The sequence below is a fragment of the Pan troglodytes genome, chromosome 21 (genome assembly GCF_028858775.2).
Source record: "Pan troglodytes isolate AG18354 chromosome 21, NHGRI_mPanTro3-v2.0_pri, whole genome shotgun sequence".
Taxonomy (NCBI): domain Eukaryota; kingdom Metazoa; phylum Chordata; class Mammalia; order Primates; family Hominidae; genus Pan; species Pan troglodytes.
Window position 1 is genome coordinate 24,148,990 of NC_072419.2, and position 25,319 is coordinate 24,174,308.

Sequence of the window (25,319 nt, forward strand, 5' to 3'; positions counted from 1 at the left end):
CTGCAGGGAGACTGACCACACATGTTCTTCCGTTTGTTACTAACATTGATTAGAACTCTGATTCCAGCAACAAGCAAACAAAAACCCACCCACCTTCAGGAACCCCAAACTTAAAATCTTTGATGGAAACCACGGGCCTCCATCTTAAGACCTGAGGTGACAACTGTCTTTGCCTTGAAGAGAATGTTGTTAGCACAGCCAATCACACTGAACAATTTCAGAAGCGGGTCCCATGGCTGGGCGGGCCCAGCTGGGGACTTTCACAAGGCCCTCCTGGATTTCTAAGATTCAGTTCTTCTAGAAGGATGTCATCAGCACCTTCAATGGGTACTTTCTTCCAAGCAGGCCCCAAGAGGCCGTCCGGGGAGAGACAGGCAACGAGGGGCAGGGCACCTCCCTGATGCCAGTGCTCCAGGACCGAAGGTCAGCACAGGCCACCCCCGCCCTCATTCCTGCAGAGCTGGCTGGCAGTGAAGGGGCCTCAGGTGAAGGCAGGACAGTCACAATATGGAAAGAGCCCCATTTTCACCTCAGCAAAAAAGAGACATTTTCTACAACCTCAACCGCCAGTCTGACTTGGAGATATCTCGAATAAAATTTTGTAGAGTTCACATTGAGCTCTTTTTCTGAAAAGCACTGATCTAGTCCTAGGCACTCTGGGTGTAACAGCATGGTTAACTCCCACAGTCACCCTGCAGGACAGCTCCTACTATCCTGTCCATAGTACAGATGGGGAAACTGAGGCTCTGAAATAACTTGCTAGGAAGTGGCAGAGCCAGGACCTGAACCCGACAGCTGGCGCCAAAGGCCTCACTGTCAATCACAGACTTGACAGGCACAGCATCTTTGGTGTCAGACTGGAGAGCAGGGAATCCTCTGCCCAGCCCCAGGCTGTGGACAAGGACCCTGAGTCTGGAGAGGACAGGAGATACTGGGAGCCTGGGGGCTCTGGCTAGATCCTTCGTAGGAATGACACGTGATGGTGACAGACCAAGCCCAGTTCCAGGCCCAGATGGACCACAACCGTCCAGGAGCCTTTAAAACACAACCATGGGCAGGCACACCCCACAGCTTTTCAACTCCCTGTTCTGAGTGGGTCTGCTTCACATGAACATCAGAAAACACCAAATTATCCATCTCAATTCCACCCCAATTCAAACTGTTTCTTTGTCCGTGTTCTCTTTTAGTCCTTGCACACGCTCAAACATCACTCTTAAAATTTCGTGTCTGTTCTAGCTCCTTCCAAGAGGCAGCACTAATGCCCCCACGCACTACAGCCTGGTTTCAATGATGGGACAGAAAAAGGGCCCTAAGCCCCTGGGGTCTCCTCATTATCCAGAAAAGTTAAACCCAAGTGGGCATGACATCAAGGTGCCTCATGCCCTGGGTAACAGCCCTATGTGGGGTCCACCTGCCCAACACAGGCCAGCAGACGGATGGGAATTCATCAGGCAAGGCCTCTGGGCTGGGAAAACATGCTGCATGCTGCCCGTGTCCCCCTGGGGACAGGGGGACAATCTTCCTCCCTCTGAAGGAGAACAGGCACCCTCCTGGGAAAACAGGCCTCAAGGCCACACCCAGAGGCTGAGAAAGAAGAAACCCCACTGGCCTTGAAGCCAGAGGCTGCGTCCACAGCCTGTGGGCTCAGCTGGCTGCTCCAGAGCTGCAGTACCACAGTGGGGGCAAGTATGGGAGGAAAAACACGGCTCCAGAGCGAGACTTGGGGTTCAAATTCTGCTTCTGCCATGTCCTGGCTGGGTGAACTTGAGGTAGTTGCTGAACTTCTCTGCGCCTCAAACTCCCTTATGGGTAAAAATGCAGACACTACCAGTGCCTACCTCATAGGGTTACAAGGAAAAGTGGCTGAGTTAATGCTTGAAAATGCTCAGAACAGTGCTTAGCATACAGAAAGCTCCCGCTTGATGCCAGCTGTAACTACTACCAAGGAGACTAAGGTGAAGAGTTTGAGCCCCAGCCCTGCAGACACCATCATCTGTCCCAGTCAAGGCTAGAAACGGGTGCCCAGTGTGGCACAGCCAGCCTGGGCCCATCCCCACTATGCAGACAGGCTTGCTGGACAGTGAACAGGGCACTGAGGCGGCCACTGCCCCGACTCACCTGCAGCTGCAGGACCTGCTTCTCGAAGGCAGCTGCCTTGGCTTCCAGAGCTTTCCGCTGCTGCTCATCTTGCCGCACAGCCTCTGACTTCTCCACCAGCTCTTTGCTGACCTTGCTGAGCTCCTGCCGAAGCTTGGCCAGCTCTGCGTTCTGCCTGCAAGACAGTCACCAGCCCGACTAATGGAAAGAAAAGGGTGATGGGATCGGTGGTCCAAGCCCTCCCTCCAGGACTCCAGCTCTCTTGTAAGTAAGCAGTTGCCCAAGTCTTGAAGCCATTACCAAAGCCACTTTTCCATTATCAGCTGTGTGGGGTTGGGCATGTGTTTTGTTGAAGACATTGTTTTACCCATATACTGCATGAACCAGAGACAGCATAGAGCAAATGTGCACTAAAGCATCCCAGGGGAGCCCCTCCCAGAAACAGCCAGAAATTCACAGAAAACAGCAACACAGTTCTGGGTGCAAACCAGCCTCGAGATGAAGATCCACCCGCCTTGACGCCCTGTAGGCCTGTGGGCAGCAGCCCACGGAGTCCACGTGCCCCCTCACTGGCCAGCTGGACCAGGGCCAGGCTGGGGAGGCTGCCCAGAGCCAGAGCCTGAGGTGCTTACAAAACAGACCCTTTAGGACTGCACTTCAAAAGCTGGGTCTCGGGAGCTGGGAGGAATGTTCCGGAGTTACAGAAGGAGACTTAAAGGAAAAGGGGGCAGCTGGAGGCCTGCCTTTCCAGCGTAAGGCATGTGATCAGGATGCCACTCCCTCACTAGCAGACGCTGCCTCAAGGCCAAAGACTGACTGTCCAACCAAAGGACACCACCAGACGAGACTGTCCCAAAGCCTGGGACGCAGCACCAGGCCAGGCGGAGCTGGGAAACCAGGCTGAGGCTAGATTTGCTCTGCTGCCTGCGGGGTGGTGGGTCCCACCTCTCTGACTTGGGGGCTGCCTCGTCTGTACCGGGGAGGCCACACCAAAGCCCACTGTAGGGCCATCAGCTCCATGCTTCACAAGGCCAAGGTTCAAGTGACCTAGGAGGGAGGCGGAAGGTCGTGTGGTGCCCTCAAGATGGACTGGGAGCTCTGAAGTGGGCCTGGGAAAACACATCCCGCTGCTGAGAGCCACCCACCAGCCAGAGCTTCTGGACTGGCAGGGCCACCGCCTCAGTGTGACAAGTCTCCTGGCTTTAGAGCCTTACCCAGTAAGGAGGCCACAGCAGATCCTATGTGGGGAGACGCCAGAGAATTTCTCAGTCCCCACATTTGCCTTCTGCTGTGGCTTTTGGGGAACCAGCAGCCACAAACCTCCAACCAGCCGATGGCTCAGGAAGGGGACCCAGAGGGGACAGGCAGAGGGGAAGGCAGCTGCTGGATCTCACTCCACGTCAGAGGGAGCCATAGTCAAAACAGACACTTGGCCCGGCTCCCCTCCCTGTCCAGCTCCCACACTGGACTTCCCCTGACCCGACTCCCAGACAAGGACTAAGGGTACCAGGGTGCTCTGCTGTGGTCAGCCCCTGCCTTGGTGAGAGCAGAGGCTTTCGGGATAACACAGAGCTCTGCCAAGTCCCTGCAGGACACTTCGGACCAGAGAAAGCAAAGAAATGTGCAACTAAAGACACTGCAGTGGGTTTCTCGAGGGCCGCCGCTGAGGGTGTAATGCTTAAATCAGGGAAGCAGAAGTGCGGCTGTACTTAACTCCGGAGGGGAAGTGCACCCTCCGTCCGGCCCACTTGCTGTGGGCTGCGGTGCTTCAGCAACTCAGAGACAACACTGAGATGAGAACCCCGCTAGGCAGGTGGGTGCTGGAAACCCTCCCTAGTACCAGTGCATCTGAAGCAAGGGTGTTGCAGAGCAGGAGGCTGTGCTCCAGGGCACAGTCGAGGCCCACCACCAGCCACCACAGGGACGCTGGGCCACCTGTTAGAAGACTCAGGGGCCCAGAACCCAGACGGGAGATGGAAGGTCAGGACGGCTCCGCACACATGTAGGGCCCATGCCTGGCTCTTGTGCCAGCTGCCCTGGCCGCAGCCTCGTGAAGCCTTCCTCGCTCCAGAGCCCTTGGGGAGGTGCTGAGGCAGGAAAGCTCAGCTTACTTGCTCTCCACCTGGCTCGTGGCCTGGTTCAAGGCATCCCGCAGGATGGAGTTCTCCTGCTGCAGGCGGGCCAGCTGCGTGTTGGGGCCATTCTCCAGCTGCTCCTGAAGAGTCCGGATCTGGAAAGTCACGGGCAAGGGCATCAGAGGCAGCTCAGCCTCACACACAGAACTGACTTCTGAGCAGTGGTTAGTGAAGACACAGCCCACAAAAGAAAACCCCCAAAAGCCTCCACCTTTTCCACGTGGAAGTTAAGAGGATCCCATAAAACAAGAGGCCTGAAAATTGCGAAGCTTAAGCGGCCAAGCATGACTCCCACACCCAGCGACACCTCTCTCGCTCCTCACTGCTCATGGCCTGCCCGAGGCTGAACACTCAGCCCAGGGTCTCTGACACACCCCATGAACATCTGCCTCCAAGGTCACATGGTTGACTGTTCTAAGACAAAGCACATGCACCGCCTCTAACCCCCCTGAGGAAGCCTCGATTCCTGCCCTCTGACCTCTGGCACGTCCTGAGACATGCAGCAGGGAGGAGGTCGCAGCCCACTATGAGCAGGGTGCAGGCTTCAGACTTTGACTACAGGGCCAGTCTGGGCAGCCGCCCAGTGCTGGCCTGGAGCCCCACGCTGGAGCTGTGTGATTTTCAGGCCTTAGTATTATGGGATCCTCCCAACCATGTGGAAAGAAGATAGAGCCTGCGTTTCTCTAGGTTCACATGAAGGGTGAGAACTTCACAGACAACAGGGCTGGCCATCTGAGACTAGGCTCTTTTGAAAAGTGTTCTTTAAAATGTATTTCATACCTCCCTGGCTTTTAACATTATACACACACTTGGGCTGCCAGACCCTGTCCAGCCAAATCCAACAGCCCCTGGACTCCTAAACCTGACCAGACCTTACAGACCCCTGTGGGCATCCTCAACCCCCTCCTCATGCCTCACCCTTTGGGCCTCTCTGGCTCCCTCCGTCCTGGACCGGGACTGGGTCCTGTCCCTTCCCATGTCCCCGCCAGCCACTATACCCACCTTGCCCTGCAGCTGCTGCACCTCCTTCACGTGCTCCCGGTAGCTGGCCTGCATGCGTGCCTGCACAGCCGTGATCTCCTGCTCCCGGGCCACCAGCTGCTTTTTCACTTTGGCCTCCCCGGCTGCTGCTTTGGCCTTTTCCGCTGCCATCTCCTGGGGGGAAAGTAGCAGAGAGAGGGGCTGGTAAGCCTTGCAGGGCAGGAGCCTATCAGAAGGGAGCAAGAGCATCACCCGGGCTGGGAGGCTGGAGAGCAGAGCACAGACCCCTCCTGCTGGCCAGGTTCTCGGCTAGACTCAAGCCAGCTGCAGCGGGAACGACGACAGACAACAAGGGATCCCTGGAAACCCTGCTGGCCCTGGCCGGTTGTGGGCTCAATGTCAGGCCTTGGCCACAGTGGAGGTGGCAGATGCGGCAGGAACAGCAGAGACACACGGTGCTGTCGCTGGCTCTCCAGGGCACTGGCTCGGCCCTGCTGTGATGACAACACCCCGGCTTGACTCAGTCACCAACATCCAGGCCCCTGGGACACCTACTTCTACTCAAGTGCCTTCATCAGGACTGAAAGGCGGCAAGCCCTGATGGCTAGGGTGGGGGTGGGGCCAGCTGCCAGCTCCGCCGTGGCTGGGGGTAGGGCATGGGTCTCTGCAGGCAGTCGCTCTGTCTTCCACCCAGGGGGACATCGGCTCCGATCAGTGCCAGATACCCACAGGTGAACATGGATGCCGAGTCTGGGGGGTCCGGCGTCTCCAGCAGGGACAGAGCAGGATGGGCAGGCTGGCCATGGTCTGTGTCATCCCAGAGGGATGGCCTCAACCAGAAACCATAGGGAGGCAGGGTGACAACTCAAGGAAAGGTTGACACAATGAGCCCCTGGGGTGGGGGTGTTCCCTGTCTAGCAGGCCTGGACAGACCAGCACTGATGTGATGTGAATACATATCATAAACACAGCAGGCCTGGGTGACCAGGGCACAAGCGTCCCACGAGCGTCAAGGCTGCTCCATGGGCAGTGGGCCAGGAGCGGGGAAGTCCGTCCCCTCCCCAGACCAGGACTGTAGGGAGGCCTGTCCCAAAGGCCAGAGTGTCCCTCTTGCCTGAGATGGGAAAGAACCCTGAGGAGGAGCCACTGGGTGCTGGTGCTGTTCCGTGCTCCTGGTACTCTCTGGGACCTCCTGGGACCCTTGGCCTCACTGTTCAAAGACAATCATCTTTTTGGCTCTGCCCGGGGTGAGAGGCCCACAGGAGCCTGCAGGTCTGCTTCACTGATGAGCTACAGAAGTGGGGGGGCGGGAGGAGCTGACACTGTGCCCCAGCACTGTCCCATTTAATTTTCTCTGGAAGACGAGGATTACAATCCCCATCCAAGCTGAGGTCACAGAGCCTTGGAGAGGACACACTTGTCCAAGGTTGGGGAGCAGCTCTAAGAGGCAGGGGTGGGGCCCAAACCTAGGACTGTACAAGACCAAGGGGTTCCCAGAAAGGGGAGGAATGAGGACGCCTGCCCTTCTGTGTGGGCTGGGAAGCCCCTGGGGAAAGGGAGGACAGCTCAGCGGTGATTCCAGGACCCCTCCGCACTTCCTCCTCTAACACACGTGGCCCCACCGGCCCACTGCTGGCAGACAGGTGTGGTAGGGATGGCTGGAAGCCTCCAAACACCAGCAGAGAGGAGGCCGCTCTCTTTGCTGAGTTTCCCACACAACGGCCCTTCCAAGTAGATGGTCCAGCCTTGCGAAGAAACCAAAGCTCAGGGAGACCAGGCATTCCCACAGCCACATGGATGGCTGGTTGGGAAGCCACACTTGGGTCATCCTCAGCCCTCCTCTGCCACCTGGAGACACCCTTCCCAGCCCTGGGCAGGCCTTGTGCAGTTCCAAGGTCCACCCCGCTCAGGGTCTGCAGACCCCTATCTCCTGGGGGTCAGCATCCCAAGGCCGCCAGGATTCAATGGGATCTTCCCCCTCCTTTGCCTCTAGGCTTTTCAAAGAGCAGAGAAAAGTCACTTGTCCTCAGTGCAGCTGTTTAGCTCTCTATGGTTTCTTTTTCTTCAAAGAGCTCAGAGTCCCAGGGTTCCTTCTGCTTGTCAAATTCTTAATTCAGTTGCAAGAGTCAGATTTATTTTCTTGAAAAGCATTCCTGATGGTGGTGGGGGGTTCCGGCGCACAAGAAGACAAGGCTTGGCACCATCACTAGCATTGGCTCAGAAGTGACTCTCTGTCCCTACTTCTTCCAGGCGCTGTTCCCTAGGAGTAGTGGGGCCCCTCATGGTGTAAGCTTTGAGGACTGTAGAGAGACCTCCAACCTGCTTTCCCAGCCAAGCAAGGAAGCAACCTCCACCAAGAAGGCCTGGTAACAGGAACTCCTCCCGTGACCCCACCCCCAGGTAAATCCTCTGAGGGTCCCAGAGGGCCTTGGGGCTCCTTCTGTTTCACAGCCCCATCTCCTTCTGGGCCCTAAAGCCAGAACACGGGACCAAGCCCAGGACGGGGCCAGTCCGAGGCATGGCTTCAGGACAGAGGTTCTGGTGTCCAGGAACATGACAGCTGGAATGTTTTTCCAGAAGGTTGTGCCTTCTTGGTTACATCACTGGAGCTCTGCCTGGACTCCTCAAACCCCCAAGAGATTCTCAGACAGCCAGGACAGAGTTCTCAAGGGCGTCTGAGCCCATCAACTCCTGCAGACAGTGTGTGGATTGGTCCTTGAACCCAACTCTGCTGGGACTTCGCACATTTGGGAGACCTGGATACAGCAGATGATCCAAATTTTCTTTCTCAGTGTGTCCAGATCATGCCTTCAGCATCAGACCCCAAGAAACAGAATTAATGAAAACCCTTTTCAACTATAAAAACTTCTCTACAAGGACAAAGAAAACATGTCGAAGGGACTAGAACAAAAAACATAGGTTCCATCCATCTCCCCAGCTCCTGAGGGGGATTAAGGTAAGAGGAACTGCCACACTCTCTGGAATTTACTGTCTCGTAACATTTCCCTCAGCAGTGCTGGGCAGTTGCAGTGTTACCGTAAGAATGAGGTAAACAGGCCAGGGACAGTGGCTCACAGCTGCAATCCCAGCACTTTGGGAGGCCGAGGTGGGCGGATCACCTGAGGTTGGGAGTTCGAGACCAGCCCGACCAACATGGAGAAACCCTGTCTCTACTAAAAATACAAAATTAGCCGGGTATGGTGGCGCTTGCCTGTAATTCCAGCTACTTGGGAGGCTGAGACAGGAGAATCGCTTGAACCCGGGAGGCGGAGGTTGCAGTGAGCCAAGATCGTGCCATTGCACTCCAGCCTGGGCAACAACAGTGAAACTCCAGTCTCAAAAAAAAAAAAAAAAAAAAAGAATAAGGTAAACACATCGGCTCTGCTCAGGACTCTCAACAGAGAGCACGAGCACAGGGAAGAGAAACGGCCAAAGGCATCGACTACAAACATTTAACTATTTACAAGAAGACAATGTAAAATACTCAGAAAACTCAGAAATGCTTCCAGGCTTCCCCTCAGCTGCGAGGTGGCCTGGCCCTCTCGGTGGCCACTTGATCACTGGCGGCCTGCTAGGCTGAGCCTGGTGAGACCACCAGAGTGGGTCTGCGCCGCCAGGCTTGAGGTCTGACAGGAGCCAGATGCGGCCAGGTGATGCCTAACTGTACCAATGACCTCCGTGCAGAACAGGAACATGGGAGCTCCAGAAGGCTCCTGAGGGAGGGAAACCAAATTGAGCCTTCCAGAGTAAGAAGACAATGTCCAGACATCCAAGCACGGAAGGGCATTAGAGGCCAAGGGAAGAGCAAGAGGAGAGCCCCAGAGGAGTCACGAAAGGGCACAGCCTGTCTGGGCACAGGTAGGGAAAGGGAAGAGGTGAGGCCAGAGGCAGGGTGAGTGGCTGAGCTGGGGCTTGGGGGACAGACTTAGGTCTGAAGATTAGGGGCCTCTGGCAGAGTTTGATGGGGGTCCTCACAGATCAGCATTTGGGAGCCCAACAGGACCTCTTCAGGCTTAGGGAGCACAGTGTGGGTGGGAGGGAGGCCACGCACCGTTAACCTTCTCCTCACCTAAGAGGCAAGGCCGGTGGTCTCCGAGGAGGCTGGGTACTGAATGAGGACCACAGGCTGCCCTGAGCATGCAGCCAGGGAGATATTCTACCACCCCAGCAGGGTGGAGGGCAGCATCGAAGAGCGGCCATCTAAGGTGTGTCTTCTGGTCCTGCCCATCCCCCACCCAGTGAACTTCCCATCTGGCTCAGAGCCGTGACCCTGAATTTGCGACAAAAAGTAAGGCTGCCTTACTTCCAATTCTTTGTGCTCGAGCAGACAAAGGCACCCGAAGGAAGGGCTGTAGCCCAGACACTGTTGGACAGTCCACCATCCAGGCCCTCCCCCTGCGCCCGCTGCCCGGGATGGAGAAGGCAGGGAGGCAGGGAGAGGGCAAGAGCAAGCCTGCGGTGCTGCATGGGGCAAAGACAGCTTTCAACAGGGCCTGACCAGTCCCAGAGGGCCAGGGAGCCCCTCACCCTGCCCTTCCTCCAGGAAGGCTGGGGCACCAGGGCCCACCCTCAGAAGCAGAGAGGTGGGGAAAGACCCCGGTGAATTCTGCAGTGGGAAGAACAGCCCCTATGCCATGGATCCCAACACAACCTCAACGTGCCATCAGCCCCGTCCTATGGCAGCACCAACCCACCACCGATTGCTGTTCAGAGTGCAAATGCTACGTGCCACGCCATCCGCTGATATGGGGAGCCAGGGTTTCCCTGCACATCCCTCCTCTGACATCAGAAAAAGGGAGAAGAGCAGCCCCTCCAGTCCCCTCCCCACAAGGTTTTGCATAATCCTCAAGAAAACAACCTTGAATCTACTGTGGCCACCCTCCTTTCCAGGCACAGCCCCTAGAAAGCTGGCCTGTGACTGCAGGACCTGTCTAGTGAAAGCCAGGTCTGGTCCATCCCCATCACAAACTGATGCTGCTTAACTTCCAAACCCTTGCTTCGCTTCCCTGCGTTCTTACAGCCACAAAGGAAGCCACCACGCCGTAGAGCCACGAGCACTGCCAAGGGTGAGCTGCCGGCCCTTGGCTCTTTAGGCAGCAGACAAGCAGCAGTCCCTACTCAGCAGCCTGACAGCCAGCTACGTTCCAGGCAGGCCCCAGCATCTCGGAGCCTGGGATCCACCGTGGATGGGGCGGGGGTCCTCTGAGGACGGGAGAGGACAAACCATCTCCGAGCCCACTCAGGCTGTACCTTGTTGAGCTCCCTCAGTTTGCTCTTGGCGACAGCCGCATCTTCCTGCTCTGTGGCCAGCAGTTTTTCCTTCTCTTCCAGCTGGCGTTTCAGAATCGCCACAGGGTCACCCTTCTGAGTGGCCTAGAAATACCCAGAGATGCGTTAACAGAGGGGACAAATGGGACTTGGCTCATCCCCCGACCCCGGACAAGAGCAGAGGCCTGAGGGCTTGATGAAGTGGAGCAGGGGCTTCGAGTCAAGGGTTCCACTGGGACTCCAGATACTTGTGGGGAAAGGCGGCCCCGCCTCAGCCATCAGCCTGCCGGGACCCCTGACCCAGCGTGTGTTGGGACTGTCAAGGCCAAAGGCTTTGGATCCCTGGAGTGGCATTTAGGAGTGCGGTGTTGCCAGCTCCTCTGAGGGGCAGCTGGCCACCATTTCTGGCCTGGAGCCTACCCGAGCCGGGCGTGCAGCCCGTAGGCCTCTGGCTGCAGTATGGGGGCCGGGTACTCTGAGGACAGTGACCTGAGCAGAGCCAGGCCTCTCCCTGGTCATCTGAATCTCCTATGGCCACTCATACCCAGTAGAGCCCCCAGTGACGACTGACAAGCTCTCAGTGCCACTGAGACTGTGCAGGATGTGTATGGCCAGGAAGGGAGTGACCCCACTGGCCTCAGGGCACACCTGAGCATCTCTAACCACTAAATTCTCCAGCACAGTTACCCTGAACTCTGACTCCAGTGAAGGAATGTGCCACACAGCACTTCTTGGGCGCAGCTCTTGGCCAGAGGCACGAGATAGCTCAGAACTCTTAGCCTCTGAACCTGCCCCTGGCAGCACGACGGAAACCAGGGGCGCTTCTGGGCTGGGGAACCTCACAGGGCCCCACACTGTGTCCCTATACCTTCCTTTCTGCACCCTGAGCTGTGGCCACAAACTGGCTAGGCCCCAGCTCCCTAGATCCCATACCCTGCCAATACAGAGCCCTGCCCCAGCCCTAACCATCTCAGGAGCCAGGCCATGGGTGGCTTGACAGAAGCCAAAGCACCTGCGAGCGATCCCTCAGGGTGGCAGAATTCTGCCAGGAAAGAGAAGTGGAGGCTGCCCTATGAATGTCCTCTCTGTGGCAGAGGGAAGGGCGAAACCGCCCTAGCCAGCTGCAGTGGCCTCTGAGCATGGCCAGCAGGAGGGTGGGCCCACCTTGTGCCAGGTGTCCTGAATGATGCCAGCCTTCTCAGACAGGATCTCGATGAGCCGCTGGGCCTCGCCCTCGTTGAACACCATGCTCCCAACCGTGGAGACCAGCGTCTTGTAGGGGAGGTAGAGAGGGCCGTCGGCATCTGGGGGCCCTGTGCAGCAAGAGGGAAAGAGCTGAGACTTAGGCCCATAAGCCACAACACACGTGGCCACAAAGCCCATCACACCAACAAGGTTCCGGTCACAGCCAAGAAGAGCTCTCCGACTGCTTGGGGTCAGCAGGCTGAGCATGGCGAGTCTGCTCCAGTGTCTCCTGCTCTTTCAGGACACCGAGAAACTGACTCAACGATGGGTCCCTGCGCCATCCTAACTCGCCCATAGGAAGTCCCTGCCTGGGGTGGAAGTAGAGCTCATCTTTTTTTTTTTCTACCATCAAGATGGCCTGCAACAAAATTAAGCAAGGCGTACTTTTTCCATAGGCTTTTCTCCCTTCCTTTTTTTCTCACAAATGCACTGGTCCTGTTCTCAACCTGCATGGCTCACCACGGTTCTCCCCACTGGCCGTGACTTAGCCCCGTGGCCTTGTGGGACCTGACTGGGCAGCGAATCTACCGTCCACCACACACAGACACCCAGAGCCACACTCCTGCAGCCACAGGAGGAGCACAGAAGGCAAGGAGAGGCTGCTTCCACACATCAGTGCAAACCCTATTTCCAGCTCCCTGGATGAAGCCCAGGCAGTGACAGGGTTTGGGAGAGGGAAGGCTGGCTGGGTTCTTATAGAAAGGGCCTGTCCACTCGCCAGTCCATGAGTGACTGCCTGGAGGACAGGGAGCCATCTGCCACCAAACGTCACTTCTGAAAAACTAAAACTGCCGACACCCCCCACGCCCCTCCCCACACACACCGTTTTGTTCTCATTGGGGCTTGAATGCAGCCTCGGAAGCAAGAAAGGGTGAACCAAGATGCCACGCCTGAGTGCCTGGACTCTTCCACAGCTGAATGACAGCACTAAAAATGAGCCAAATCAGAGAGCGGACCGGCCTACAGCAGCCCCTCAGCTAAGCCCACCTTGGGAGGACAAAGGAGAGGGCTGGTTTCCATAGCAACCCTCAATTCTCTGGCTTGTCACAATATTTTCACTTACTAGTCATAATATTTTCATTACAAGTCAAAGCATTTGGCACGATACCTTAATGAGGGGAACGTGGGATGTGGGCGAGCTGGTTGCTATGAGCACCTTTATTTTATAACTTCTTACCCTGGTGAGGCTCGGGAGTTTAAAAATAACCATGTTGACACCAAAGGCCTAAGAGGTCATGGGTGCCACGAAAACAGGTCCTGGCAAAAGCATGCCCCTTCAACCTTCTTTTTACTGAAATACGTGTATGTACATAAAGTAATTTTAATGCACACACAAGAGAAAATTCTAACCCAAAAGCCAAAAGAAAATAAAAACATGCATGGCTCACTCTCGGGAGAAACCCCCGTGTTAGTTCACATTTCGGTTCCCAGCCTTCCTGTCTTCCCCCTCAGCCTGCAGGTGCGTGTCTACTGCCACCACTTTCCAGGAGACAGAGGTCACTTCTTTCAAAGACACCTCTGTAGTTACAGACTGGGCAGGGCAGCTGCTTCAGCCGGCGTCTAGCTGCTGGCTGCAAGGACATTTCCCCCTCCTGACTCAGAAAAGTGTCCTGCGCCATCCGATGTGCTGGGCACCAGCCACGTGTGGCTACTGGGCACCTGCAACGTGGCTGGCCTGACTCGAGATGTGCTACGAGTGGAAAGTACACGTGGAATTTAGAAGATTTGGTATGAGAAAAAAAGAATGTGAGGTATCTGTAATAATTTTATATATGGATTGTATGTTGAAATAACATTTTGGATAAACTGGGTCAAACAAAACGTATCATTAACATTCAGTCCATTTGTTTCTTGCTGGCCTTTTTAAATGTGGCTGAGGACATTTACATCACATCCATGGCTCACACGTGTGTGGCTCACATTCTGTTTCTCCTGGACTGGCTGGCCTATTCCTTTCCAGAACCGGGGACCCCCAAAGTGCCCCCTGCTGAATTCCTGGCAGCCCCTGGTCCTACAGAGGTTCCAGAGTCACCCAAGAGCTCTGGCCTCTCTTGAACTCTCTCCTTAAAGACCACCCTTCCAGGCCCCACAGCCCCTACTGCACTGCCGGGTGGGGAAACATCTGGATAAGGCAGCTGGATGGCACGCGCTCTAGGACGCCGCTTCCTGCACAGGGGCACCGTGGCCACATGCTCACCCGCCGCAGGCTCAGTCCACAGAGTGCTCCCGAGAGTGTTCTTGGAGCGGCATTCTCATAAATCTTTATGAAAACTTTCTAACGTAATTCCATTCTATTAGATATTTTAACAGAAAAATAAAAACTTGCAACACGTGAAACAAACGCAAAGCTGCGTACAGCAAAATGTTAACGCTCTCCTCTGCCACCTCTCATGGCCCCCCAGAAACTTCCACAGCCTTTGCCACACTCATACAAACACTACCTTTTATACTGTTTTTAGAGAGCTATAACTTTACAAATCATTTTTCATTAAATCTTTTAGGTAAAAACTGTGCTGTCTCAATTGTCCCCAAATCAAGGGCAGCACAACTGAAAGAAAAAAGGAAAGCCCTCAGAAGCAGAGGCAGGATTTCTGGGCCTCCAGATGAGTTGCATTTAAATAACGTACTAACGGGAGCCTAAGGCGTGCCCAGCACATCACTTAGGGCTCCAGCAAATACTTGAAGATACCAGTAATCTTCCGAATTGTGAAATCTTAACGCACTAAACTAAGTCTCTCAGACTCAACACCTAGTCTGTGAAATCACAGACTTCAAAAGGCCCAGGGTGCAGTGAATGCTGGAAAAGCTCGGCTCCCTGAGGGCTTGCTCCTGTGGCTAACACTTTGCCCATCTTAGTGGGTATGAAATACCAGGAAGGGACAGGCCAGGAGGCCTGGGGAGTGACCAGGGAGCAGGAGACCCAAGAGTAGAGACGCAGGCCAGTGTCTCACTTTGATGGATAATCCGGACCTCTGCCTGGCAGGGGACACAGCAACACCCCAGGGGCCAGGCCCTGCAGGAATGGGACAGGTACTGTGACAAATAACCACACAGGCCTGGGCTCAGGGGGGTGGCCTCTCCTGAGCTGGGTGGCCCTGGGCACGGCACTTCACCTCCAGGTGATGGCTGCAATGGGGGAATCTGAGCCAGAACCCTCAAAGCCACAGGCCTGCCCAAGAGCCTGGAAACGAGATTTTTAAGTGCTATCTTCTCATCTTTACTGCTGACAGCTAACTCAATAAAAAACAAATAAATGAATGAAACCACTGTACAGATGAACAAACACATCCGTGGGCCACGTCCAGTCTGCAGGTCACCTCTGTCCTTGGGCAGTGGGGCACCAAGATCAGAGCAAGGCCTCTGGGACCAGGTGGCCTGGAGTCGAATCCCAGTTCAGCTCCTTCCCACCTGTGTCCTTGGACAAGTGGCTTAACCTTCCTTTGCTTCTGTTTCCTTGCCTACAAAATGGGGATGATCATTGTTCCCCTCACAGCGTGGCTGGAAACAGTAAGCTGCAACGTGCTTGGAACCATGCCTGGTGCAGGGTAACGCACAGCAAAATAAATCAGCATGGCCGGCCTTCAAGCAGCTCACAGCAGCTCAGATAACGCACCTCACACCCCAAATTTCAAAATGACTCTCCCTTCTGCGACCACGCTGGGAGGCTCAGGCACCTAAAATTAAACTCATCTGGCAAAGAGGCACTTAGTGTTCTCACTGTCAACTGTGGCGTCCTTGGATGAGGCTTTTCTCTCTGTATAATTTCCAGGATCCCCCATGGCCAGGGCTCAGGCATAGGAGGAGGATCTCAGCCCTAAGTGGCCTCATGAGACTCAGCGGCCAGCCCCCCACAACAGCTGCTGGAGCACCCCTGCACTGTGCACACCTGGCTCTCTCAGTCCACGGGGAGGGTATCAGAACCACTCCAGGAACTGCCGCCTGAGCCCTGGCAACAGCTGGTGGTTAATAGGAGGGGATTATCGCCTCGGCCCTGGGATGGGCCCCACAAAAGGCTCCAGCTCAGCTCCAGCTGCTGCTACAGGTGCCCAGCAGCCCTGATCAGGGCAGGCAGGGCCAGGTGGTCTCTAGACACAAAGTATGTACCACCTGCATACCCAGCAGTCCGTAAATTGCTGGGCCTGGAAAGTTAAGTTATAGGTTGGGCTGTGGCCAACAGAGGCAGAGGACACAGGGCCATAAGGCAGAAGAGTGACACAAGGGGGACCTGGAGAATGGTTGTGGCAGCAATGCCGAGAAAGGCTTTAAGGCCTTGGGCCAAGCATAGCTGGGTAAGGACACGGTGAGGGGCTTTGGGCCCTAGCGTGTCAGACTTGCACCCGAGGTTGGACTAGGTCCAAGTCTTCATAGGCCCTGGGAATCTGGATTTTATTCTGTAGGCAACAAGCGATGCCTAGAAAGGAGCGTTTGAATTTGAGAAAAAGATTTCAGGATGCCCAGGGGGATGCAGCTGGAAGCAGGCAGACCAGCTGGCCTGGACCCTGGTCCTAAGAGCCTATCCCCGCTGGGTCCTAAGAGCCCAGGACCAGGATCCGGGCCCGAGTATTCAGGAAGCTGAGCTGGTGGGAGAGAGGCCCAGGTGTCAACCCAGGGACTCTGGCAATGGAACCTGAAACAGCATGGACTTGAGGGCTTGGGGAAGAACTCCATTGGCAAAAACTCTCATTTCCTAAGAGATTGTCCAGATCAGTTCTGAGGGTGCCTCCCTCAGACACACACATGTAGTCTGAATAGCTGCTGCCTCCGGGCCTGCACAGGGGTGACTCCAGACAGTGCAGACCAAGGCACCCAGCATGGCTGCCCAAGCCAGATTGCAATCTTGGCGTGCCTTCCATGCTCTGCAGTCCCCAGTCACCCGACCCAAACTCAGGTCTGCTGTAAGAAGGTGAAGACCCTGGGGCCCCAGGAAAGGGCTCCCACATGCCTCCTGGAAGCCCAGCACCACGCAAGCAGTCATCAGCCTCTGCAGACCAAGATTCAGAGGCTGAGGACAAGCTCCCCATTCCTGCTGACCCAAAGTCCAGGGCATCTCTGTCTCTCTCAACCTGAGGAGCCGGCTCCCTTCAGGGTCCCACCCCGAGGTGGGACGCAAGACGCTCTCTAGGGAGGAGCTCCGGCCAACATTACTGCTGGCCTCTAACTGCTCGCTCCTGGACTGTGGCCGTGAAGGCTCCTCCTGAGCCTGTGGGGGAAGTGAGCTTTATGAGACCCTGGAGGAAATGAAGATCTACCAAATGCTCCTGGAGGCAAACCGCGACTCCTGCTCTCACTCATTGCTCATCTGCCCACAGCTGAGGCAGGCCCTGGGCAGTGCACAAACAGTGGACTCCAGGCCCAGCTCAGGCCACAGAGCCCGGCCTTGCCCAAGCGCTGGTCAGTGCTCCTGACAGGAAGCAGGCCAAGGAGGCGCAGCTGCACTTGACCCCAAATGCCATGAACGGTCACATCCGCAGCTTTAAGGGCAATGGAGCTCAGTACAAATAATGTCATGAACAACCCAATTCAGGGCCTTTCAATCAGTCCTTTTCCTTTAGTTGGAGAAAAACGTAATCGGCTACAAACTTGGGGACTGGTATATTTAATGGTATCTAATGGAATTTAAAATATCCTATAGATTGAAGAACTGTTTTCCTCTCTAAAGTTTTGTTTTTTCCTCCAAATTTCAACAAAACCAATTTTATACCTGGAGTTAAAAAAAACCCACATCACAATATTTTTAAAAGAACGACAATTCCTGGAGGACCTCTGGGCAAGGCCCTTCCCAAGGCACACAGGCTGGCCCAAGGAGGATACGGTTTAAACAGCAATTAGGACTCTACCTAATGCCTGCAGAAAACGGCAGGGGATTTTTAATCCCAGGCTGTCTGACCACAGCCGTCTGGGGGCAGTGACCGGAGTCCCAGCCTCAACATGTTTTCAAGTGGCTGAAAAGAGATTTCTGGAAGAGTGTCATCTAGCAGCTTCTCACACTGATACTTGGCTCGCTTCCCTAGGGGATGTTTTTGTTCTTCTTTAAAAAAAGAAGAAGAAAAGAAAAAGTTGGGTTTGAAGAACTTCCACAGAAAGTGAATAAAGGCTCATAAGCCCCAGAGAGTTTTCTTCAGAGCTTCAGACCCTGAGAAACTGAGTTAAGTTCAAAAGAAAAAGTATCTGACTTGATCTCCGTGTACACCTCTCTGTGCAACTGCTGGCGAGAAGGGCACAGGGGCACCTGCCGGGCAGGGCGGGGGCCTCGGGAGGGGCTGCCCACACCGGCCGCTCTGCCATCTGCTGGTCATGTGCATGACTTCTGGGAAGTCTGAGCTTTGCTTTCTGCTTTTGTCAAACAGGTAAAAATTCAAATCCACCTTAGAGAATTGCATGAGGGACAAAGGCATGGAAACCAGCCTCCTAAACTGCACATCTGAACAAACACCTGGCTGGGGAGAGCAGTGGCGTCACACCTGCTGTGCTAAGCAGCGCTGGGTCTGGAGCACAGCAGGCTACACATGGGGAGGACAGGCGTGGGTGGGTGGGTGGGTGAGGAGCTGGGAGCAAGGGGTGTTCCCATCACGAAGTCAAATTGTTTAAGATGAGGGCCCTGCTACCCTAGACACCTTGAATACCGTTTCCTGGGGGCTTGACAACTCTTCCCCATACCCCCTGACCTGTGACCCCAGCCCCATTAGATTGCAGAACACGACTTGGGATTTTAGGTTACATTTCCTATTGTAGGGGTAGAATGGGGGCTCAGCGAGACTGCACATGACACGGAGCTCACAGGCCGCCTCCCACCACGGCACTGCCAGGCTCCAGAATGTGGGAACTGCCTTTAACTTCCCACCTTACCTCAGTTCATGAATGCCTCCCAGACGCCTGTGTGCTAGGGCTGGGACACGCACTGGTCTCCTTCTGGAGGCCTCAGAAGAGCTGGCACTACCTTTCCTCATTCCAGACCCCAAAAGGAGCAACGTGCTCCTTGCTGCTCCTCAGAGGACACAGGGCTGCCTCAAAACACCCAGAAGGATGAGAGTTCCATCAGCTTTGATATAATGAGGGCCTGTTTATTTGACTTAGCGACACATAATGGAGTTTTTGTTTCTTCTCCATAAAAAAAAAAAAAAAAGTTATAGAAAAACTGGAAAATGCAGAAGGGTGAAAGGAAGATACTAACATTTACCCATAATCCTACCTCCCAAAGGTGGCCTCTTTTTCCCACATGGACTTATCTGACAACGTGGCAAGAATGGGCCTCTGAAATGCCTGTTTCTGAGTGTTTGCCACCTCATGGAGGTTGGGTGGGTTCTCCTGGGCCATGACACAATGGTCTCTCTGGCCACAGAGTAAAACTGGCTTGCATCAGCAGGCTGGGGAAAGAGGGCCCCGCAGAAAGTAGGCCCACAGCCAAGACAGAAGAGCCATGCCCCCAGGGTTACCCACCCCCGTCCATTAGGCAGAAAGGTCACAGGTCCTTGGGTGAGCTCCAGACTCCCCAAGAGTGCAACAAGTACCCTGCATCCCCGCATCCCCTGAGTGATGTGCTAGCAGAGGTAATGAGGAAACACCTGTTTCCAACCAGCAGCAACAATGAGTGAAGCAAGCTCCAGTTAAAAGCACACTGTTCTGGAGCTCATGCTAACTGTGGGGTCTTCAGAATGTACATATGTACTTCCTCAGTCTACGCCCACACTGTAGGATCCAGACTTGATTCCAGGTGCTGGGTGGGACAGCTCTCCTGCCAGTGTAACACCCAGATGGTGATTAGTACAAGATCAGTGCAGCCCAGGGTGGGAGGCAAACCAGCATAATCCTGCAAACAAAGACTCAATCTGAGGATAAAAATAGATTTTTTTAAAAACCAACACCACTGCCGACACACACGTCTTGTGTTAGAAACTTGACTTTCCTAATAGACACTGTGCATAAGTGCTCAGTTAACTATCGGAGAACAAACCAGCTAAAGCCTGGACACGTGCATCAGCTGACAGTACCCGGAACACGGGGAAGCTTCCATTCTGGGGAATTTCCACTTCTCGAGGATCCCATCAATTTCCTCCTCTCCAAACATTTAGTAAAGAATTTGTGCCTTTCATTTCCAAAGAAAGAGGCTTTCTCCTTATCCCACGTCTGGGTTTATAATGCTCCCTGCTCCCCAAACTTCCTGAAGTTAGAATCATTCCCAGAGTAGCACAGCAGCACCGTGTGAGGAGTGCTGAGTCAGAAAACAAATCTTGTGGGCCTCTCATCGTAAATTGTGAAACGTTTCTGGAAAGCAATGCAGCACTGTCTTCCTAAATTAAAAACGTACCCACCTTTTGACTTGACAATTACTCATCTAGGACTTTATTTTGTAGAGACACACAACAGTGTATGTACATCATTGCAGCATTAATTTTAGCTGCAAAATAGCTGCACACTACTTAAATGTCATTTAAATAAATTACAATACAGTCATGCTAGGGAATATTATGCAGCTGAATGTGGCAGTTACGCAGGTGCAATACGGAAAGATGTCACCAACACACTGTTAAGCAGACAGCAGTGTACACTGTAGCTCCCGTTTGTGGGTGCCCATGTGAAGAGCACAATGAATTTGCCCCCCCGCCCCTCCATCCCCGGGAAGCGGATGGTGATTGGGATGGAGCAAAAAGACTTTCTATTTTCACCTTCCATGCCTCCATACTGTGAATTTTGTTTGCTGGAAACACATATTTATGTAATAATAAATTGTAAAAGGCAAGGATTAGGAAGGCAGGTGTTCTCTGTCAAATACAGCCATGGACAAGTGGTAAAAACCTGCTGCAGGGCCCCCATCTGCTCTTGGAGGAAAATCAGAGCAGAAGTTCTGGAAGAGCTCCAGCCTGGGTCTGCAAAAGCATGTCCTGGGCCTACCACTCCTGCCGGGTCTCCCTCTGGGGCACCTGTCAGCAGGGGGCCCTGCTGGACCAACCAGGTAACAGGTAGGGCTAGGAAGACTGAAGAAGCAATTCAAGTCTCTGGTGGAGCCCAGCTCCAGTACTGGTTTTGCTGCTAATCTGTCCTGTGCTATGGGCCAGCCACAGCCTCTGTGCAACACCAACACAGGTCTGCACAGACCGGCCAGTGATCCAAGAGGCCACCTCCTTTCAGATGGTCCTGTTTAGAGCACTGCTGTGCAAAACTTTCTGCTCTGGCTGAGATGATCTGTCTCTGCACTGTGTAAGGGGAGCCACTAGCCACATGTGACTAGTAGGCACTTGGAATGTGGCTAGTGTGACTGAAGAATGGAATCTTTAATTTTATTTACTTCTGACTGATTTAGGTGATAATTTAAATGCTCCCATGTGACCAGTGCCTCCCACATGGGACAGCACAGCCCTAGGTCCTACACCTCCCCTGCCCAAGTCAAGGCCTCCTGGACTCATGGGAGGAGTTCCCGTCCTGGCCTGCTCCACACCGGTGATCTAGAACCCACTGCCAAGCACCTCCCAGATCCCCGCAGCACAGCCCTCATGCCACCTCACCCCTCCCACCCAACACACTCACACCCACAGGTCCCTGTGTTTCTAGATGCCCAGGGCCAGTCAGCCCACCTGGAGTTCTGCCTACAGTTGCCTCAGGTTGGGCACACATGACCCCCAGAGAAGCTGGAGTGGGCAGGCCCCAGACTGACAGGAAGCTCAGCCCCAGCAGAGGGGCAACGAGGCGCAAGGTGGCCAGTGGGGGCCGCCGCAGCCTTTCCAACAAAGGGAGGAACCCACGGTCTAACGTGTCTCATCCGGGCTTGCTCACCGGGCAACATGGTCACAGCCGCCAATGTTAAGTGGAAATCCAAATAATTCTGGAACATGAAAACTCCACATATAAGACGTAGCAAGGGTGAAACCAATTCCACAAGCCACTGGTGAAAACCCATGCTGTGGACTCACAGATTTCTGCCTCATACCCTCGGGCACCACAGCTCATGGCTAACTGAAAACCAAGAAAATCATCCGAGGGCACAGAGACAAGGTGGGAAATCACTGCAAGTGATGAAGTGTGCCCGGAGCAGAGAAGGGCCTTTGCAAGGCAAAACGGCCAAGCATCCAGAGAGCGCCACCGACAACTGACTGCAGTGGTGGGAATTCTGCCAGATGCAGCGACATGCCCACCGCGCTCAGCGCGCCCTCGGGCTCTCCCCTGTGTTCGTGTTATTTGTGTGTGGGAAAAGCAGACTAACTGTGAGGAGAGGTACACACTTCACTGAGCCCACCCAGGGCCTCTGTCCTTTACAGTCAGAGCTGCAAAGCAGCTGGGAGCTATGCAGACAGACCTTCTTGCACACGCCACCTGGCAGTGGCTTAGGGGTTGGGCCGCCCACCCATGCTGTTAGTAAGAAGATGGTAGCCACAAATGAATCAAGAAATGTCCTTGGAGCCCGTCAGCTGCAAAGAGCAGAAAATACGTTTGCTAAAGAATAAGCAGACTGTGACAGAGTCCAGATGAGACCAATACATACAGATCACACGCCAAGAACAGCCTGGCCCTGGCCAGGCGCGGTGGCTCACGCCTATAATCCCAGCACTTTGGGAGGCCGAGGCGGGTGGATCACCTGAGGTCAGGAGTTCAAGACCAGCTGCCAACATGGTGAAACCCCATCTCTACTAAAAATACAAAAATCAGCTGGGCGTGGTGGTGGGTGCCTGTAATCCCAGCTACTTGGGAGGCTGAGGCAGGAGAATTGCTTAAACCCAAGAGGCAGAGGTTGCAGTGAGCCGAGATCGTGCCATTACATGCCAGCCTGGGTGACAGAGCGAGACTCCATCTCAAAAAAAAAAAAAAAAAAGAACAGCCTCCTGGTCCCAAGGTGGACAGAAAGAGCCACACATACATGCCTCACAACCCCCAGCCACCAAAGACCAATGTTGATGGGGACATTAATATCAGATACCCACCAGCACAGACTAGAGAAAAGCACACTGCACAGTTAAACAGTAATGCACGAACCCATTTTTGTCTGTTTTGGTTTGATAATGGCCATGCAGGGTCTGACCACTGCACTAAAGGACACAACAAAAGGACAGGGCTCTCCACCCCAATCGCTACCCGCGCAGACTGGTGTGGGCCGTCCACGTAACATAGACTCGACCTCCTCACATCCCAGGGCCGGCACCCTCCCTTCACAGTCTCCCTGTAGGAGAGCCTTTGTCATTCCAGGACTCAAACGTCCCCTACATCCTGGGTGTGACCCCATCATGGAACTGGTGGCAGCAGGTGCTGAGTGTGAAGCATCTTAAGCCAGAGTCCTAAATGCTTCTTCTTGTACAGATGCTGCTCCCCCAGTGAGAAAATCTCTACCTGGGACCACGCAACTCCAGACACATTAAGAACTTACGGGTTTTCTGTGGATAAACTTGGAGGCTTACCAATATGCACTACTGATTCTGTGGAAAAGAAGTAGACTGAATACATTGCTTGTTAACTGGGATTTCAAATACCTTGAATTTCGGGCCTTACCACTCAATCACGTGTGCGTTTGCTAGTGACTCCCTTCCATGTTCATAAATGCCTCCTTTCATCTGTCCTAAGCTTTTGCTGCTTGAGCATCATGGAATCAGGGAGGGTCTCTTCACTGTGGCTGGAGCTCTGGACCCATCACCAAGTCCACACTCCCCTATCAACAATCCTGGGTGACTCCATAGCCTGTGCCATTATATAAACCACCCTCAGCCCCTAAGGTCTGTCCACTGTGGCTCTCGGGTCCTTCTCTGCACTTCACCCCCGAACTACTGAGATGAACCCACAGGCAGAGGCCTGCGGTGCTGAGCTATGTCCAGAGACAGCACGCAGGAGCAGGAGTTCCAGTGGCCCCTGCCTTCCAGGGATCTTTCTCAGTTGTTTTAACATCTGGAATTAAGGAAGTATCATTATTCCTTTATTTTTCACAATGGCAAAGAGAGTATTTAAGATAATATATCAAGACCCAACTTTATCTCCCTAAAATAATTTCTGAAGGGCATTATATCAGGAAGGTTTTAATAGGAAATTCTTTGCTTCATCAGTTCGTTGGAATTCCTGTCCCAGTAGCATTAATGAAGGTTTTCCAAAGGGCGTTCCCAGCTCCAGGGGGCGCTGTCACAAACACAAGATCTAGGGTCTTCAGCGTTGCTTTTTGACTTTTATTTTTTTCTTTCTTTTTAACATTTCTTATAGAAACCAGGTCTCACTATGTTGCCCAGGCTGGAACTCCTGGGCTCAAGTGATCTTCCCACCTCGGTCTCCCAGGGGCTGAGGATAACAGGAGTGGGCCACAACGCCCAGCTGCTTTTTGACTTTTGAAGAGAAAACTACTACTACATTGAAGAAAAAAATCAGAAAGGAATTGTACTGTATTTCCTACAGTTACGGTTTATCTTGTTATCACTCATTTAATGTCTCTGCCTTCCACTGTTCTTGAGGCATCTAAAGAATTTGGCACCCGACTTCTCCAATGAAAAGTCACACTGTGACCACGTGACCATGTCTTTGCAGGTTACTATGGGATCTTCACAGGCATCACTGTTAGTGGCTGCACTGTGTCTGGGTGAGCCGCATGCACCGAGGCCCTTGGGGTGGTCCGAGGGACACCCCAGCCACTCACCCACAGACTTGGCTGCCACAGTTTACACTGTTTCCTGAGGGGAGTCCAGGAGAAGAAGAAAAACTACTCGCCCCTTTGAGGCTCTTGATACATTTCACAAAATTGCTTTTCAAAATGGTCACACAATTTACAATGCCAGCATTTAAAAATATACATTATATATTTATATTAACAGTTTTTAAATAAAGCTTATTTGCTTTAATGTGAGTTTTCAAAACTGCTAAATGATGATGTCTCCTGGATCCTGACTGGCCCCACATGTGGGACGTGGGACCCACAGCATCAGCAGCTCCCAGGAACTGCTTAGAAATGCAGAATCTCAGGCCCCACCTGGGAGCTGCTGAGTCACAAGATCCTGGGTGATTCATCTGCATACCAAAGTTTAAGAAGCACTTCAGGAGGGGACGTCTCCAGGATCCTCACGGTGTCTGGGGAGTGGCCCAAATCCACCGCAGATGGCCCTGAAGATGCCTTTGTACATCAACCATGGGAAAACAGGCCTGAGATTCCTCAGTGCTAATTCAAGAAACGAAAATACAAAGTCCAAGAAAGAACTTTCCCCATGTTTTCCAGACTGCCGACACTGTGAAGAAGAAAGAAACCACCTTGCGGGCGGCATGTTGGTGGCACGTGTGGCCCTGTCTCTGCCTCTTCCTTGTGGTTGCGCAGCCCTGCGTGGCTGTGTGTCAAGCTCCCCCATGTCAGCCTTGGTGACTTCTTCTCATGACAATGTCAGAGTGGCCATCTTCCACCATCTGGGCTAACCCATATTCATTTCTTTTCAAATCAAATCTATTTCATCCAAACCTTAAATTTTTATAGAGGCAAGTGCTTGGCGGGTCTAAGAAGACTTTTCCAAATTATGAATATATGAACACACTGCCCTAGATCATCTGCTGAACGTTTCCTTCCCTACTGCAATATGATGCTTCTCTCATTCAAGTTCTCAGTCAGTTTCAGAGCCTTCTATTCCCCTACTTGTAATTACAACAGTTGGG

The 25,319-nt window shown here is 53.7% G+C and overlaps 1 protein-coding gene across 15 annotated transcripts in view; it reads right to left on the reverse strand.

Moving 5' to 3' along the window:
* RRBP1 (ribosome binding protein 1) overlaps positions 1–25,319 on the reverse strand; it is a 68,813-nt gene that overhangs the window by 17,676 nt on the left and 25,818 nt on the right. For all 15 annotated transcript variants that reach the window (XM_063803127.1, XM_063803125.1, XM_063803129.1 and 12 more), the window contains 5 exons: positions 11,646–11,794; positions 10,464–10,586; positions 5,235–5,387; positions 4,209–4,327; positions 2,119–2,272 (listed from right to left, as the gene is read on the reverse strand). In XM_063803127.1, the coding sequence (XP_063659197.1) occupies positions 2,119–2,272; positions 4,209–4,327; positions 5,235–5,387; positions 10,464–10,586; positions 11,646–11,794 (698 nt within the window). The remainder of the gene's footprint in view (positions 1–2,118; positions 2,273–4,208; positions 4,328–5,234; positions 5,388–10,463; positions 10,587–11,645; positions 11,795–25,319) is intronic.